Genomic DNA, 18,740 nt, shown 5'->3' with positions numbered 1-18,740 from the left:
GTTGGCCACCGTTGTCTTATAGTGTATGCCATTCTGCATACAGAGATCCACCTACTTCATACTTCGAGAATAAATCTCTGTCCCGAATGGCCGCCATATCCAAAACTTAAATATTGTTGTGTAATGCGGTTCTACCCCGTTTCACATGTGGCATAACCACAAAGACTAAATAAACCTAATTCAATTCCATTACATAGAAGCAGAATAAATACTTCTCAAAATTCACGAAGTATAATTAGTGTTTTCGACTAAAATCGTCGACTTAGAATTTAAAATGTCGTGTCAACTAGTGTCTGTTCTCAAGCGGACCTAACTGTAGACAGGCAGCCTAAGTTTAGTATGAGTGTATGCCCTTCTCCATTATCTTGGTTAGTGCAGAAAAGTAGGACGTTAAACCCCATTTCATTGCATGTCATTAGACACCCACCTTCAATTATTCATTCATTCTGTTAAAGGGCGTAGGCCTATGGCTCTATTTTTTAAACCTTGAAATACACAGAAATGGTTCTAAAAGCACATATTAATGTAATGTTAATGTATGCAAAGTGGTTTATATCAATTTTTTGAAAAAAAAAAATTGTAATTTCTAATCAAATATGTTCGGTGAAATAGTGACCGGCAGTAGTTTAAGTCCGCTTGGTGCATTCTATACGTTTTGAATTACTATTTTGTCGTTTGTGAATCTTCCACATTGTGTTGTAGGATATTATGTTTTTATTTGTTCATTACAAAATGGCACCGAAACCACAGGGTACACGAGTCGTGTACTGATTATAAAATGTTATGTATTAAATATTGGATATTAGGACCTATAGTTTCACGGCAAGATAACAACATCATTATTGATTGAAATTGATCAATATTCCATCCTGAATCGTGTTTTTATCTCGAATATTATGGAAATATTGTGTTAGAGACTTAGATCCTTTAACTATGTGGACTCCGCGAAGTGGTACATGTAATCGTACGATGGGCTAACTCCTTCAATTCAAATATTTACTGAAATGTGATATTTTATTTGACATAAAAATAATTTGAACAAACATAACGGGTACATTATAGACCCCCAAAACACTCCAAAAATTCTAGACACCTTTCCACATATATTTTATATATTTTACATATAATTAAATGGGAACCACAGTAACCGGGATGTCGCAAACAGAGGTGGAAAACCTGAGTACATTGCCCAAAACTGCGGATATTTTTCAAGGGTAAAGGATATAGAATATCTGTTTGTGTCTCGTTATCTCAAATTAAATAAAATGAGGTTGAATGACCTTCCTTTCCGTCTACTTTTAATAGAATTACACCCGTCAAGGTTTTTTTTTTTAAAACACACACCAACCGGTACACGGGACCTAGGCTTTTTATTCCCATCCGAACGACTAGACGATGTTCTATGTCCGGCCCTTCGTAATAAATATTCGGATCATCTTCGATTTCGCTACTTATTTCTTAGTATGTGAGTTTTAAAAACGACGCTTGAAAAATTACAAGGGGTTGGAAGACGGCACTCTACCCCCACCTCACATTCAATCCGCCCTTGTACTGCCCTGTGAGTACGAAACTGAATTAAACGAAAGGGAACAGTCTGAATTAATAAAAAAAAATCCTAAAGTAAACATAAAAAAGAGGGGAAAATAGAAGTAGTTTAGTCAACATGAATTGGTTAACTCCGTACACTTGATATAAAAGCAACTGAACAGAAGATCACGACTCTTTGATTACAGAGAAGAGAAAAAAAATAAATATTCGTATTCAGCATAGTATTTCTATATTATCATATTTTACAATATCATCGTGATTTTGTCAAATATTTACTGTGAGTCCATTGGTTAATAACTGTGTCCATTATGGGGTTTACGATGGGGATGAAATAAACTGAAGGTTTTTTTTTCTTTTAACAAATCCATGAATGCAGACTTATAAATGAAATAAAGTGGGGTTTATATAACGTCCCACTTTTCTGTACCGACTGGGCTAATGAAGACGAGTATACGGCATGCAGTGTGCCATGAAAGGAATTTTACCCGGACAGCGGCGCTATGGCCCACGCTTATTTCGAATTGCAATTGTCAATGGTCATTTTACGCGCATGCCAACGTATAAACGGAACATGGGTGCCTCATCCCATCCGAACGACCAGACAATGTCCTAGCCACGTCTTCCGTCCTGCACTACTGACAAGGGTAAACCATTCTGGAAAATCCCGAGGACTCCCCAATACATTAATTTATAAGTCAGAGGTGTTCCAGAATTGGAGTGGGTATATATACATGGATTTTAAAGAGTCGTTAATACAATATAATATTATTATTGGTCATTTTCAGACTAACGTAACACCTCAGCTTTTCATATCAGCAAAACGACAAGTCAAAACTTTCCCTGTCACCGCTAATCACGTTCTCAACCGCCCCGAAGCTGACTTCTTCTTTTTCTATTAGGGTTTAACTTCCACTTTCACTTGTGTCTTAATTTATTATGTTGGGGGTCTTTTCTGTGGGAGGAAACCGCTCACACCAGGGATCAAGCCACGACCGGAAGCTAGGGATGACTTCGGGACTTCCATTTTGTAAGAGCAACATTCGCTGATTGATCAAAAAGGCAATTTGTTCCAGGAGAGATTGCGTACTTGCGCATATACAACGATTGATATACGATTTCAGAACGAGTGCAATTCTTTGTCGCGAAAATGTCGATACCCGTTGCCGTTACAATGATGCACAAGCTGGGTGATTTTTTCTACAGCAATATTGGGGCAATACAAAATACCCAAGAAAATTTCCCGTGGGCGCTAGGCTCAATTGCGGACTTCCTTTTCAGCACGTATTATATAAGTCGTATTATTGTGAAAAAAACATTTGTATTCTGTGCAATGACATGAAATATGACGTATTTGTCAGTGCAAATTAATTTTTAATGTGCATTGTGTGCACTGCACATATTCGTCAGTTTGACATGTGACATATTCGTCAGAGAAAATAAAACAACTGCAAATGTAGCCTCTGTGCATTCAAGACCAGGGGGTGCTTGGTATCCACCAAATGCCCTTGTCCCCTCGTCGGGCAATACATGCGCTGTAATACTGTGTTCAAACACTTACGACGATAAGTTTAATACATTATTAAAAATCGAATTTAATAAACGAGTATTCTAAACTGGCGAAAGGGCCACAATTAACCGGTATAGCTTGGACGAGTCGGTCACTAGAATGAAGTGACGTAAACTGTAGAAACATAATATATACAAGCTTAGGGTTAAAATGATTATATAATAATATTTGATAAGAAATGTTAAATTGTACGTATATTCAAAAATAGAAGATGACAGGAACATAGCAAGAACGCGTGTTAACTATAATTACGTAATATATATCGTCATATTAAGTATAAACACAAACAGTTAAAAGGCAGGATAGATTAGTAAGATATCAATTCGGACACTGGTCTGTTGCTACATTAAACTTAACCAAAGTTATAATGGTAATTAACATGGCTACTAAGATACACTATAACACATGCAAAGGGTTAAAATTGAAGTGAGGGTTATGAAGTTGCTTTCGTTATTGTATGATAAGCATAAACCCCCATAGACTAAACGGCCACCGGTCTTAAGCCCCGTGAAAAAAAAGGCTCTGAACTAATGTCGGAGCAAAGACACCCATACCTTGACACAGAACATAACAATCTCGGGAAAATGTAAACGTATTAAGTATAATGTAAAGGAATATATGTAAAGTAAATATAAACAGTCGCACTGACGAGTATTGGTTTACGAGGACCCATTTTCTGACGGCGGTACAATGGATTAATATATATATATATATCAAACACGCGCGACTAAAAACCTCGGCTGACCGACGATCGCAGACCTAGATCCCCTGGGCAAATAAAACTGTATTGAATGCCTGGGTCATAAGTTTTAGTGCACGTGACATTCAATTACCGATTAGCTAAATCAGTCGAGATAAGATTTGAGAAGATTCCACGCAACATTCTGGTGCAATACAGAAAGTTAAATTCGAAATAGTTCTCGGACCTCTCGTCGTCTGCCAGCATGGTGGAAGATTATCTGGTGGCCAGCGATTATGTGCTGATTGGTATTTATTTCGTGCTTGTTTTAGCGGTGGGATTATGGGTGAGTTTATTTTATTTTAAAAGCAAATCTCATAATCTTATCTTCAATGGATTAGTCTTAATCTGTCGCTTATAGAGGGCCATCATGGCTCAGTGACTCAGGCGCTGGCTCAATAACCAGGGTGTCCGGGGCTGAATCCCTCGGGAACGAGAACGTTCCCTGGGATTTTCAAGCGTGGCGCCCCCTTGTCGTTGGTGCAGGACAGGGCCTGGCAAGGAACTGTGTCTAGTTATGCGGATCGGACGAACACCGAGGTGCAGTGTACACCCTGACATGCACGTAGAATAACCCTTGACAGTTGGAATTCCGTTGCTGTCCGGGCAAAATTGTCCCCATAACACATTGCATCATGGCGTATGCCGGTCTTTATTGGTGCAGTATAGAAGGACGTTAAACCCAATAGCATTCTATTGCATCTGTCTGATGAAGACAATTAAAAATAACACGGTGAAGTAGTAATATCTTGAGAAATGCGGATATCTAGATATTATAAAAATTAAGAATAAAAACAATGCAAATCTTTAAAAAATATATATATATATTATGTGAAGAATTTTAAAATTAGTTAATACAGATCCGTTAACTTTAACTTTCCATAAAAAAATTAGACATTTAATGGTTTTATGTGTGCAATAAAACGATCTTTGTCAAGTAACAAAGATAATTGACATTTAAAATATGCAAATAATGAAATGAAATACTATGTAACCTCCTATTTCGTTTTCACCAACCGGTCTAATGTCGGTTACTTGAAATCAAACTGCTAAAGGTTCTTTAGCGTGCACGCAAATGTGTAGACGGGACTTTTTCTTCCAAACTGAACAATTAGACGTATGTCTTTGCCAGGCCCACCATTCTGCATCACTGACAAAGATAAGCCAGACTAAAATCCCGAGGATTTTCTTGGCCAACGCCGGGTTTGAACACGGGACCTAGTGGTTAGTTGTTTTAACATGCGCATTAAAGCCGCTGTTCGGCATTTGAGGGATTTTGAATCCCTTACAAACTACAATATTTCGGAAGTTAAATCTCTAAAAGTAACCTCAGTCTAAACATGGTTCAGTTAAGATGCTTTATGATTTATATATAAAGCTGAGAGTTCTTGCTATAATAATTCAACAAAGAAAATAAAAAATGAGATCAGGCTGTTTGGGGAGGTCATTTCTGTCCAAAAAATTTAATAATCAATCTAGAATTATTGTGGTTTACATGGATCCGATTCCCTCCTCTAACCCTAACCCTTGTGATGTTTAAAGATACATTAAATATGTAATATTTAGAAATAGGACTGGCCATGGTTAAAAAATAGATAATGAAAAATGGACATATTGAACATTTCATTCAAATTATTTTATTCTTAGCGAAGTTATCACTGTTTGAAATGTAGCGTAGATTGTTTATTATCATAGTAACGGTACTTTACAATCTAAGTCTAGATTATTCATTTTTAAATAAAATTATTAAATGGGGATCGTGTTTCGATTAATTTAAATCTCGGTCTACAGAGTTGAATATAGGCTTGTCATGTGATTAATATCTAAATAGTAGTCTTTATACCATTTGAAGCAAACATAAATATCTGCAATAGACAAATTTAACTCTTACATAAGTTACAAAAATATCAGGGATTAAAAAATTGTTTATGCAATGGATGTTCAACGACTTTAACTTGATTAATTCCAGGATGAAGATTATAATTCGATACCATCACCCCATTAAATTGGGATTTTCCGACGTGGTTCCCTCTTGCAGGACATAGCTAGGGCTTGGCAAGGTTCAACGCATAGTCGTTCGATCGGGACGAAAATGGAGGTCTTGTGTACACATTGGCAGTTGGAATTCGATGTAAAAGTAGGACGTAGAACAGCTGTCCAGGCAAAAATTCCCTCATAGCACAGTGTATGGCATATGTCCTTAGCCCAATCCGAGCAGAACTGTGGGACGTTAAACCCCCATTTCATTTTCATTCCCATTCAATTCCGTGTGTATCATCTCATATTTCTACTACACAGATACCAAACTTATTAATCACGATTCAGAATCGGAAAGCTCTCAAACTCTGATTAATATATTATCCAATATATGGATTAAAAGGTCAGATTTCAACCTGCGTCAACTGTTTTACAGTCCTTGGAAGTTTGTAAACCCCTACTCCAGTTTGTGACAGATTACCCTCAATTGTTTTAAACACTGTGGAATTGTTAACCCTCTCTTTAGAAGGTTACATTTGACCAAATAAACATTCACTTGAGTATCTACAAGAAGAAATAAATACTCTGTAAACGGTTTTATTGATAAAATAAGCCGCGTTATTGTCAGGGATGTGTCTCCAGAAAACTAATATTTGTTCACCTGTTTCTGTATATAGGCCTACATACCGTAACCGAATTTTATACTTTTATGTAAGTGCACGAGTTCTTCGTTAAAGGAAATCACCCGATTGAGAGTAGACTCGGTCACCCAAAACCCCCTAGCCTTTTCTGGATGATAGAGACTAGATTGGGACGTAGGTCCGTCTTCATTAGCCTATTTTATTTCACGACAAAATACACTAACATTACCGTAATACAGATCTGTAATATAGTACGTGCAGAAATACCAAACCATACCGAATACCCAATTTACTAGAAACCCGGTACCCACCAAAACATACATAATTAACAAGAAACCTGATACCCACTAGACCATACATAATGAACAAGAAACCATGTTATCATATGGAAACGGGTAACCCAATAGACACCTTATTAATGCGGTTTCACTCGAATCTAGTAAGGGTACCAAATAAGCCAAACAGGGACTTACAGGGTACAAAATCAAACCGCGAATTGACGTTTAGAAAAGTTGTCTACTTGTTACAGAATACGGACAGATAAGTCTTTTAATTCTTGAAATGTAACAAAGGTTTAATATACAGGCTTGAATATTAGAATAGGGTACAAAATCAAACCGCGAATTGACGTCTAGAAAAGTTGTCGACTTGTTACAGAATACGGACAGATAAGTCTTTGCTTGAAATGCAACAAAGGTTTAATATACAGGCTTGAATATTAAACGGGCGGGCGTGTTTTTCGCACTTTCGGCGTTCGCGAATTGTCACTAAAGCACTTGAATATGGGGTTCTGAAATTACCCCCCTCCACTCCACCTTTGCAGAAAATCCTAGATCCGCATCTGCTATAGTAACATCGGGAAATGTTAGCATCTTGTTTAAAGGACAGACATAACTTGGTGCCCAGATAGAATAATGGTGATACTTCTATTCGGAGGTCATTTTAGCAATATCTGTCATTGAACCTTCTACACTAAAACTTTATTATTCTAAACTTATTCCTTTCTATTTAATATATAACGAAACCTACTGGGTGTCTGTTTGATGTTTGTCGAATCTGAAAAGACAACACACATCTTCTATTTTGGTCAATATTTACGCAAGATGAAACATGAGCCCTTTAACACAATATATGTCTTAGAATAACCTCCCCTTGAAATATCGGTCGCTTTTAGAATATAAAACAGTTTTTATTTGTTTGGTAATAATATGTCCGCCCAAAGAACCCCTTAGCAATGTGGGAAAATATGTTTTACGATTTTAGAATTTCTTGTAATTCAAGCATCGGTGAAATAGACAGTTTTCAGAATATGGAACAGTTTTTATTTGTTTGATAAAATATATCAGTCCAAATCTATTAGTAAATGTGAGAAAATGTGTTTTGTGATTTTAGAAATGTCATGTTCTTGTAAGTAATACAAAACGTCTAATATCGGTCGTATTCAGAATATAGAACAGTTAATTTTTATTTGGTGAAATACCCCATCCCCACCCCCACACCTCCAAGAACGACTACTAAAATCAAATGTAGAAAAATATGTTTTGCGATTTCAGAAATTCCATGTTCTTGTTGTTAATGCAAAGCGGAACTTATAAGATTGACAATGTGAATTGATACCAAAGCAACTTTTGGTACAAATTACTGTCGGAAACGCTTGTCTCCCCTCCTCCATACATATTACCGTGCATCTGGCACCATCTCTACGACAATTTGTTAAGAGCTTTGCACAAGTAGGTTTAACCCTATTAACTGAGTATTATCAATTTTCTGATTACCTTATGTTAATTTATGTTTTGTTTTTTTTAATATCTTTGAATTTGTAAATTGACACTCAATGACTTTTAAGACCCATCATTCAACTTCAGGTGTATGTATTATAAACATTAATTTTATTCTGGGTATTTGTTGAAAAAATATGAGTATTATAATATTGTCTGTCCTTGCTTGATATCGTATTTAAGGGATATGATTTTATTATATACTTTTACAAAACTCACTTTGTTTTCATATCAAAGGCGGGCACAAAATAATTTGTGATGTTAGGTTGGGGCATGGTACACAAAAGCTTGGGACCACTGGTCTAGACAGATGACGAACAAAAATGTCTGGGGGAACCAAGATCCTTCTGGATATAAAAAGCAAACGAATAAGAGGTCTTTAATTAGGGGACCCTCAAAAATTGGTGAGACCAGGGACTTGGGTAACCGGAAGACAATCTGTTATATTAACAGGTGTATTTGCTGCTTTGTAATAAAATCTATGGGCCAATGATTTTGTGGCATAGGAAATTCCGGGGGGGGGGGGGGGTACTTGGATGTCCTTGTAACATTCCAGGTAGAATTAGGACTAATGTATTGGGTTCGATTCATGTGTATGCATAGAAAGTTTCCGGTGATTTCCCAGTCTGTTTCCCTATGTCAGTGGTGAATCACAGCTGCCCCGTCAAGTTAAAACGCCCAGTCGTTCTGACGGGGCTATAAATTGAGATCCAATGCATACCATTAGCAAAATCGAAGTATGGGTAGGTCGCAGTGTCTCAGCACAATATTCGTCATAGCATACTGCCCATCATCATTAGTCCAGTAGGACTTTAAACCTCATTTTAAAAGCCAAGTAAGCATTGGTATATTAATTGATTAACTTACTAGATGTAAAAATGTTTGTTTTTTCAGTCAACCTTCAGACCAAACAGAAACAGCGCGGCTGGATATTTTCTGGCGGGAAAAGATATGCACTGGATTCCGGTATATTGAACATTTTTTTTCTATTTTTTTTATTGGTTTTTGATGTGTTGGTATCATGGGTTTGTTAGTTAAGTGCTTCCCATTTTAGCTCCTAACCATTTCTCACTCGGAATTTACATATATTAGGGGACAAAGGTCCGCGTTCCAACATTTTCCTAAACACCTTTGACACGATACGGGGGGGGTGGGGGGGTGGGGGGGTGGGGGGGTGTCTTTGAAGCGTTAGCCACCCAGATAATCACATATATGTCTAAACTATGCGTCACATAAGATGTCAGTCTAAATAGATGGGATGTAAATCCACCTCTGGAACCACGGTGGCTCATTGAGTAAGGCGTTGGTTCGCTAACTTGGGCGTCACGCGTGTTCTATCCTGATGTTGACCGAGGACGTTCATCGGATTTTTCCTGCGTGGTACGTTACCCCTTGTCAGTGGTGTCGGACGGGGGGTCTGGCAAGGGACAACGTATAGCCCCGTGTAGACATTGGCGTGCACGTAAAAGAACCCTTGACAATTGGAATTCAGGAAAAGAGTAAGCCGTAGCGCCGCTGTCCGGGCAAAGTTTCTCTTATAGCACACTGCATGGTGTATGCCCGTCTTCTTTAGCCGACTCGGAACTGAACAGTAGGACGTTAAACCCATTTAATTTCATTTCCGCTTCTTTTTATCTTCTCGTGGACATGTCATTTGTCACCAGAATAAGGCGTTTATGACCTGAATCAGCCTTCCATGACCACAACTCACAGGAAACCACGGGGTAATTTTCACCACCACTCCCTTATCAGCCCGAAAGTTAAATCCCTACTGGAAATATATGTCATTTATTTTATTGTCACCTTTTGAATAATTGTATTTGATTGTATATTATTAGGTGGGGGCGTCTATATTTGCGAGTAATGTCGGGGCGCCTATGTTTATAGGTTTAGCGGGGACGGCTGCAGCGTCTGGTTTTGCTGTGGCGATATATGAATGGCATGTAAGTATATCCAAATATTTTGAAAATGTCAGAATGTTGTTTTCTGGCCACATCGCCCAAACTGTTAAAAGACATGGACGATTAGTTAGATATCAATTCGGATATCATTGACAAACTGCTACAACACAACAAGTACAGGCGCACAAATTGATGTCCGCCAATCAATGTGAACTTGTCCATTGCAAATTTCATGTTGATGGCACCCGAATAACCAGAAGAGCCCCCCCCCCCCCCACACACACAAGAAGAAGAAGATGAGAATACCTAGGTTATGGAGTCAGCCCCTATAGAACTTACTGTTACGTTATTTTCGCTTTGTAAATGCAAGTTATATCACCAGGGTGTCATTGTTTATTTGATACTAGTTGTTTACCTGACGTTAAATAAGTTGAGCCCTGAATAGGAAATAGTATATATATCTGAAACTTTCACCTAAATTTCAGTCTTGGGGCAGCCCAAGTGTAGCCACCTACCCAGAAAAGACGAACAGACAAGATATTATGCATATATTATGAAGATAATAAGAATCGTGTTTGATGTTCTGTACAATATGTTATTATGTTTACATGTTGTTATTTTGTTCTGTACAATATGTTATTGTGTTTGCATGTTGTTATTATGTTTACATGTTTTTATTTTGTTTTCCAGTCCATTTATTTATTGATAGCTCTAGGATGGGTTTTCGTTCCTGTATACGTAGCCAGTGGGGTATGTTACATTTTGTTTCTAAAATCAAAACACAAGGCTTTTGGTCAAAGATTATACAAAATCCATTAAAACTATAAACTATAAAACATACGTATGGAAGAACAATTACTAATTTATTTAGGTGAAGTTTCCAAGAGTATTCTCTCAACATTTTTCAAGCAAGTACATTATAACAAATGTGTAGGGCAATTATATATAGACAAGCAACCCATTAAAACTAATAAAAGATGAGAAAAGGTGCCACATTTGGGCAATGTGCTCTTCCACCTAGATACAGTACTTAAATGAATAGACTTAATTATGGTTGCGGATATTCTTTTCGTGCTGTATTATAGTACCCCTCTTTGAAGTTAAATAAAGTATGTTTTTCTAAAGGGAATGAAGCAATGTACGAGGGTTTTTTTTATTTTCATCTTTAAGGCCTTCACGATGCCTGAATATTTGAAGAAGAGATTTGGTGGGAAGAGATTAAGGATCTACTTGTCTTCTTTAGCTTTAGTGCTTTACGTCCTGACTAAAATATCCGTAAGTTACAATTACAATCATAGACTAGGTAGCAACCAACATTAGTCGTTCGAACGGGGCGAAAATCCAAGGTCCGTGTACACCTTGTAGTACATGTAAAAGAAGCCTTGATAGTTGGAATTCAATTGCTGTCCGCTTAATGTCAACGAGGTAACGGCTATACTGGGAATCCAAGTGCGTTAGCAGATTCTTCCGGGAATCTCGATTAAGATTTATAGCTAGCCTATAACATAACGTTGGAAGGTGGGTGGGGTTGGGATTAATCTTTTTGATGAATTTACCCATCTCCAGCCGCTATATATCCGCCAAGCACTTCCTATAGATATGGCTCGTTGCCTTTCTAATTGACGTATACATGTATTTAGTAAATATTCTGTTACTTTTCTTTTGCGTGATGGCAAATAAACGTGTATATGGGAGTTGCGGACCTAACGCCCTCTGAATCGTCGTAAATGTAGATCAATGATAACCAAATCTATCAACTGAATAATTCTTGTTTATTTCAGTCTGAGATTTATTCTGGTGCCATCTTTATGAGACAATTACTGGGTTGGAATCTGTACCTGTGTGTTGTTACCATTCTAGCTGTTACTGCTTTCTATACCATAGCGGGTAAGTTATGTTACTGCCTTTTATACCATAGCAGGTAATTTATACCACTGCCTTCTATACCATAGTGGATAATAAGTTATGCCACCGCCTTCTATACCATAGCAGGTAAGTTATATCACTGCCTTCCATACCATAGTGGATAATAAGTTATGTCACCGCCTTCTATACCATAGCGGGTAAGTTATATCACTGCCTTCTATACCGTAGCGGATAATAAATTATGTCACCACCTTCCTATACCATAGCGGGTAAGTTGTAGCGGATAATAAATTATGTCACCACCTTCCTATACCATAGCGGGTAAGTTGTGTCACCGCCTTCTATGTCATAGCTGTTAATGACTTCTATACCTTAGCAGTTTAAGTCATGTCATGTTAGCTGCCACTACCCTCTACACCATAGCGGGTAAGTAATATCATTTTAGCTGTTACCGCCTTCTACACCATTTAGTGGATAAGTCATGTCATTTTAGCTGTTACTGCCTTCTATACCATGGCGGGTAAGGTATGCCACTCTTAGTGAGTAAATTCTCTAGCGTGTAAGCTGTCCCTCTCTAGCGGGTAATTTCCATATAGATCCTTTTCAACGTGCTGCATATTTTGTTTTTATCTAATAACCTGTTTTGACCAATATTGCCATCAATAAGACTATATGTAATATTTGTATATTTTATCAACAGGTGGTTTAGCCGCTGTAATATACACAGATACTCTACAAACTGTTATTCTACTCTTCGGTGCTTTTATCCTCACAGTAATGAGTAAGTTTTTTTAGTGTTATTTCTTTCTTTTAATAACTCTACATAAACTGGTCTGGTGACATTTGATTCGTAATCGGTCATTTTGAGACAAACATATGTTTTTTCTATACTACTAGACAACACTTTATTTGTCAGAAGAGTGTGCGCCAAGTCGGCACAGGGCTTGAAAAATGCGTCTTTTGATGTTTTCGGGTATATTTGTTAGGTCAGGATAGTAATTACGCTACTCTTTGTTTACAACCGTAAAGGTCATTAACTGTCATCACATCAAAAAATAAAATATTTATATAATTTACAACATACAGAAATAAAACTAGAAAAAATTGTCGACATGGTGATCTTGTCTTCCGCTCGACCTACATTGCGAGAAGGACGTGGTATATCTATACTCTAGTCTTCTAGATGTTATGTTCCCCCAAACCTGCATCCCCACCCTATCCACGCATGCCCTGCTGCTGCACCTCGGTCTGAAAGCAGTCAGATAAGGAGTCCGACAATGGTGAGATTTTGTTTTCTCGGTGTCTTCGGTCTCGGTCTTTAGTAACTCGGTTCATGCAGAAACCACTGGGTTAAGTCCTATTTCATTCCATTTTCAATATATGTTTTTTGTGTCTGAGTTCTCCGTCTTCATAAGCAACGTCTGTACAGAAAAGTATGGCGTTAAACTCCATTTCATTTCATTTTATATTCCATGTATGTGTGTTTTACAGGTTTTATTGAAGTTGGGGGTTGGGAACAGATGATGAGAAAATATTCCATGGCGGCCGCAAATTACACGTTAGCTAACCCTGAGAATTATTCGTGTGGTCTGCCACGATCCGACTTCAATCATATATGGCGAGATGCTGAAACTGGTGATATACCCTGGCCTGGTGCAGCTATTGGTCTTACCACTCTAGGTTTATGGGTTTGGTGTACGGATCAGGTACGTAGCAATACCTCTTTAAATGTGAGTGAGGGGTTTGGTCGAATGGTCTAACGCGTTCGCTTTAGATAGTAAGGTCTGTGATTTGGATTCCCTGCTTAAACGTGACAATGGTTAGGGTTCTCCGGTTTCGTCCCACTGCTAAAGACCCTTACACACAAGCGAATTATTGAAATAAAATTAAACCATATGTTAGTCCCGAAATGACCTAGTTTGTGTCGAAGGGAGGTTAAAACACTCTTCCTTTCGGTTTCTTTTTGTAATCATTCGTCAGATTTTATTTATAATATATCTACTAACACCTTCTCAAGACGGAAGCCACGGTGCTCGGTGCGTATGACGCTGGCTCACTACTAGAAAGTCCAGGGTTCGATCCACGGCATTTTCCGGTCCGCGTTTTCATTGTCAGCGGTGCAGACGGTGCAGTTTGGCAAGAAAAGTGTCTAGTCATTCGAATAGGACAAAGAAAACAAAAAGGCTCGTGTACATATTTTTGTGCATGTAAAATAAATCTTAACAGTTGGAATTCGAAGAAAAGTAGGCGGAAATGCCACTGTCCGGGCAAAATTTTCCTTACACCATCCCTTAGCCTAATTAATATCCCGTATTCATCTGCCAGGTTGGAGCAGCAGAGTAGTTTATTAACCCTTAATTCATGTGTTACCGGGGTCGTGGATTAGAAGAGATAATATTGACGTTTAGACAAGGCCCATCGGGAGGTGCCAGTCTGTGGGGGAAAGAAACAAAAACATGTAACTTTAGATTTGTTTTTTTTTTTGAGCGGGTTGACTGATTTACAAAACACAATGCACCCTGGGAAAGAATTACCCCCCCCCCCCCTTGCCAAACTTTGCAAAAACTATAGTTGTCTGCCTTCTACCGTTAGCCTTTCACAATATAAAACACCCTATTCGCATTCCGTCACACATGCATCAATGATTTCTATAGATTATGGTACAGACATGTCTGTCAGCGAAAGATATGAGTCATGCTATAGTTGTCTCCCTTCTGCCGTTAGCCTTACACCATATTCTCACTCCGTCGCACATGCATTCAATGATTTCTTTAGATTATGGTACAACGATGTTTGTCAGCGAAAGATTTGAGTCATGCTAAAGGTGGATCTGTTCTCGCTGCCTGTCTCAAGATTTTACCTTTCTTCTTATGGATTATTCCTGGCATGATCAGTCGAATTCTTTTCCCAAGTAAGTAATGCACAGTTTTTAGTTCATACAACTTTCGATGGCCTTGAAAGAGAATTGGTAACCTTTTAAAAATGACGCAGCACGAAGGACCGTCGGAACACAGCTTGGGAGGGGCGGGGGAGGGGGCACATCAGTAATTTGCAATTATGTGTTAATTAGTTTAAAATTTGTCCCGGTACAAGCCGCTCGGTCGGATCCCTATTTTGGCTCAGTACGTTGACAGTAACTTGACATCTCACCCCCTCCTGCCCTTCACCTCCCAATATAAATTTCGTATTAGAGCAGCTTATCCAGACTATTTATGTCATTAACCCGTGTACACAATGGCGTGCACGTAAAGGATCTCTTGACATTTGGAATTCTAAATAAGAGTAGGCCGCAGCGCTGCTGTCCGGTCAAACTTTCCCGTTATAGCACACAGTATGGCGTATACCTGTCTTTACCAGCCCAGTTGCTGCAGAACAGGAGGACGTTAAACCACATTCCATCTCATTTTTACCCGTGTTACTCACTCATACTCAAGACGGTTGTGTAGCTGCAAAAGTTGGAATTCAAAATAAGAGTTGTCCGTGCGTAGTCGCGCTGCCCCAACAATGTTTCCCATCGCTTACTGTATGCCGTCATTTTTCCAGAGTTGTCTTTCCTGGCATTGTTGGATAACGAGACTTGCATGGAAGAATGTGTATGATGTATGCCCGTCTTTAATAACCCAGTCGGTGCGAAAATTAGGACGTTAAACCTCATTTCATTTTATTTCAGATGAGATTGCTTGTGCCGATCCTGATAAATGTGAGGCAGTTTGTGGGAACAAAGCTGGTTGTACTAATATAGCTTATCCTTTACTTGTACTGAAAAAAATGCCAGATGGTAAGTATAACCATAGAAATGGTATAACCATAGAATAGTATAAAAACAGAAATAATATAATCATAAATAGACAGGGTATAACCATAGAAATAGCAAAACCATAGAAATAGCATAACCATGCAAATAATATAACCACAGAAATAGTATTACCATAGAAATAGATACTGGATGGCGTTATGTTACGAACTTATGGGGCTTCGTAAAAAAATCAGAGCATGTAATAGCTATTTCCATGACCGAAATCGTTAATCATGCAATGCAAAAGTGTTGGCAAAAATGGTTACCCAGTTTGGTTCCCACTGTTAGGGTCAGACAAGCCACAGCGTCTAGTAGTTCGCATCGGACGAAAACCTGAGGTCCCATGTACATGTATACGTTGGCGTGCAGGAAAAGGAACCCCTGACAGTTGGAAGAGTAATCGAAAACGCCGATGTCCCGACAAAATTCCCTACTAGCAGCATTAACGAGTTCTTGATCGTTTAGACATTGTAATTGATGTCAGCTTCCCTACTAGCAGCTTTGACGGGTTCTTTAAAGTTTGAACATTTAGCTTCCCTACTAACAGCTTTGACGAGTTCTTTAACGTTTGAAAATTATTAGTGATTTTAGCTTTCCTATTAGCAGCTTTAACAAGTTCTTTAACGTTTGAACATTGCTGGGGATCACGTGGCTAAGTGGGTAAGACGCTAGCTCGCTAGCCTGGAGGTCGGGTGTTCGATCCCTGCATTAGCCGAGAAAGTTCATCCAGATTTTCCGGCGTGGTTCTCCCTTGTCAGTGATGCAGGACGGAGGGGCTGACAAGGAAAGCTGTCTAGTCGTTCGGATGGGACGAAAAACCGAGGTCCCGTGTACACATTGGCGTGCACGTAAAAGATCCCTTGGCAGTTGGAATTCGATATAAGAGTAGGCCGTAGTGCCGCTGTCCGGGCAAAATTTCCCTCATAGCACACTGTATGGCGTATGCCCGTCTTCATTAGCCCAGGTTAGGAGCAGAACAGTAGGACGTTAAACTCCATTTCATTTCATTTCATTTTTGAACATTGCTATTGATGTTAGCTTCCCAACTAGCAGCTTTGACGAGTTCTTTGAAGTCTGAACATTGTTATTGATGTTAGCTTCCCTTTAGCCGTTTTAACGAGTTTTTTTTTAAAATTTAAACATTGTTATCTGTGTTAACTTCCCTACTGGCAGCTTTAACGAGTTCTTTAACGTTTGAACATTGTCATTAATGTTAGCTTCCCAACTAGCGGCTTTAACGAATTTGAACATTGTTATGGATGTTAGCTGCCCTTCTAGCAGCTTTAATGAGTTCGCTAACGTTTGAACATTGTTATTGTAGGTTTACGTGGTCTGATGTTAGCTGCCCTTCTAGCAGCTTTAATGAGTTCTTTAACGTCCATATTCAACAGCGCTAGCAGCATGTTCACCATGGACATCTGGAGGCGATTTAGACGCCATGCTAAGGAATCGGAGTTGATGATAGTAGGTCGAGTGGCTATTCTGGTACTGATCGGAATTAGTATCTTGTGGATTCCTATCCTGGAGGAGGCTCAGAGTGGACAACTGTGGAGCTATCTTCAAGCTATCTCGTCCTACACAGCTCCACCGTGGTGTTGGGTTTTCTTATTAGCGCTCTTCTGGAAGAGAACTACTGAACAGGTAATACGTGTGTCTTTTTTATTTACTTTTGCTTGCTAAAACGCTTTTCGACGATCTTGTCGTCGTATGTAAATATTTCGGGTTAGAATATCCCAAGTTTTCGCTCGAATCCCGAGGTGGGTTTATAATTTTTTGCTAACATACATTAATATTTAGTGGAATCAATTGAGTAACTATACTTTGCTAATGCTAAGACTGTTGGAATCTTTAATTTTATAGCTTTGTGAGTTCGCCCTGTTAATGCCAACAACGCCGTCTCACTACAATCGACGGCGCCCCTTCATTGCTCTTTCGACGTATATTGTGATACAGATAGTATATCTGATTAGTCGAAAGTGATAAACAAGTAGTCACACGAGACATATTTCCTATTATTACATGTATTTGTTACCAGTAAAATCCCACGAGTAAAGAAACTCGAGGCCCCATTTACAAATTGTTGATATATACTTCTCTTGATGTCCGATAGCATTTCTCATTTGACGGTGGTGATAGTCGAGTCGTCCGCACACTGACCTCTAGACAAGAATCGCGGCGTGCGCAAGAATAACATCCGGTTCGGGGAAGGGATGGATGAAACATTAAGCCAAAATAAGCACGTGCTTAGGGCATCATGAGAATGGGAAGGGGGCACCACGAATTCAAAATATATAATTTAAAAGTTGATTAAATTTTCATATTTTTTCTTACTGTTACCTTCTTGGTCTCAATATATACAACGATGTGTATAAAACCTCTAACCACGTGCGTGACAGATTGTTTCTGTTTATTATTATTTACATTTTGAATTGTTTACTATACGGGAGTACCAAAATCTTCAAAGGGCTTAGGGCCTCTATAGGTCTTAATCCGGCCCTGGTTCGCGGGCACATAAAAGGGGCCTTGGCGAGGAGCAGACGGCAACACCGCTGTCCGGGAAAAATTGTTCCAGTCACCGGTATTTTGTTAACAAGACCTTAAACCCAATCAATTCTGTTCATCGGAGACGTTTAAAAGTTAACAACGCCTTTTTCATGTGTGTTTTATTTTCAGGGAGCTTTCTGGGGTTTAATGATAAGTCTGTTGGTCGGAGCAATACGAATGGCCATGGAGTTCGTCTACACGGCGCCATATTGTGGTAGTAAAGAGGAAGATACCAGACCAGATTTCATCAAAAAAGTTCATTTCTTACATTTCGCCATCATTCTCTCCGTCATCTCTATCGTATCAACTGTTGGAATCTCCTTAGTCACGAAACCAAGACCACCAGAAAAAGTAAGTCCATTTATTTCCTTAAAGATGTATAA

The 18,740-nt window shown here is 38.7% G+C and overlaps 1 protein-coding gene across 1 annotated transcript; it reads left to right on the top strand.

Annotated features, from left to right (window-relative positions):
* Nucleotides 1–3,645: 3,645 nt before the first annotated feature.
* Nucleotides 3,646–15,910, top strand: LOC126830044 (sodium/glucose cotransporter 4). Its single transcript, XM_056102870.1, has 10 exons — nt 3,646–4,140; nt 9,145–9,216; nt 10,089–10,193; nt 10,842–10,901; nt 11,322–11,426; nt 11,933–12,038; nt 12,718–12,798; nt 13,509–13,723; nt 14,672–14,736; nt 15,883–15,910. The coding sequence occupies exons 1-10, from the start codon at nt 4,060–4,062 to the stop codon at nt 15,908–15,910; spliced, it is 918 nt and encodes a 305-aa protein (XP_055958845.1). The 5' UTR covers nt 3,646–4,059.
* The last annotated feature ends 2,830 nt before the right edge of the window (nt 15,911–18,740 follow it).

This window comes from Patella vulgata, chromosome 8 (assembly GCF_932274485.2).
Source record: "Patella vulgata chromosome 8, xgPatVulg1.2, whole genome shotgun sequence".
Classification (NCBI taxonomy): domain Eukaryota; kingdom Metazoa; phylum Mollusca; class Gastropoda; family Patellidae; genus Patella; species Patella vulgata.
The sequence above is the reverse complement of the archived record's forward strand: the minus strand, read 5'-3'. Positions and strand labels throughout refer to the sequence as shown.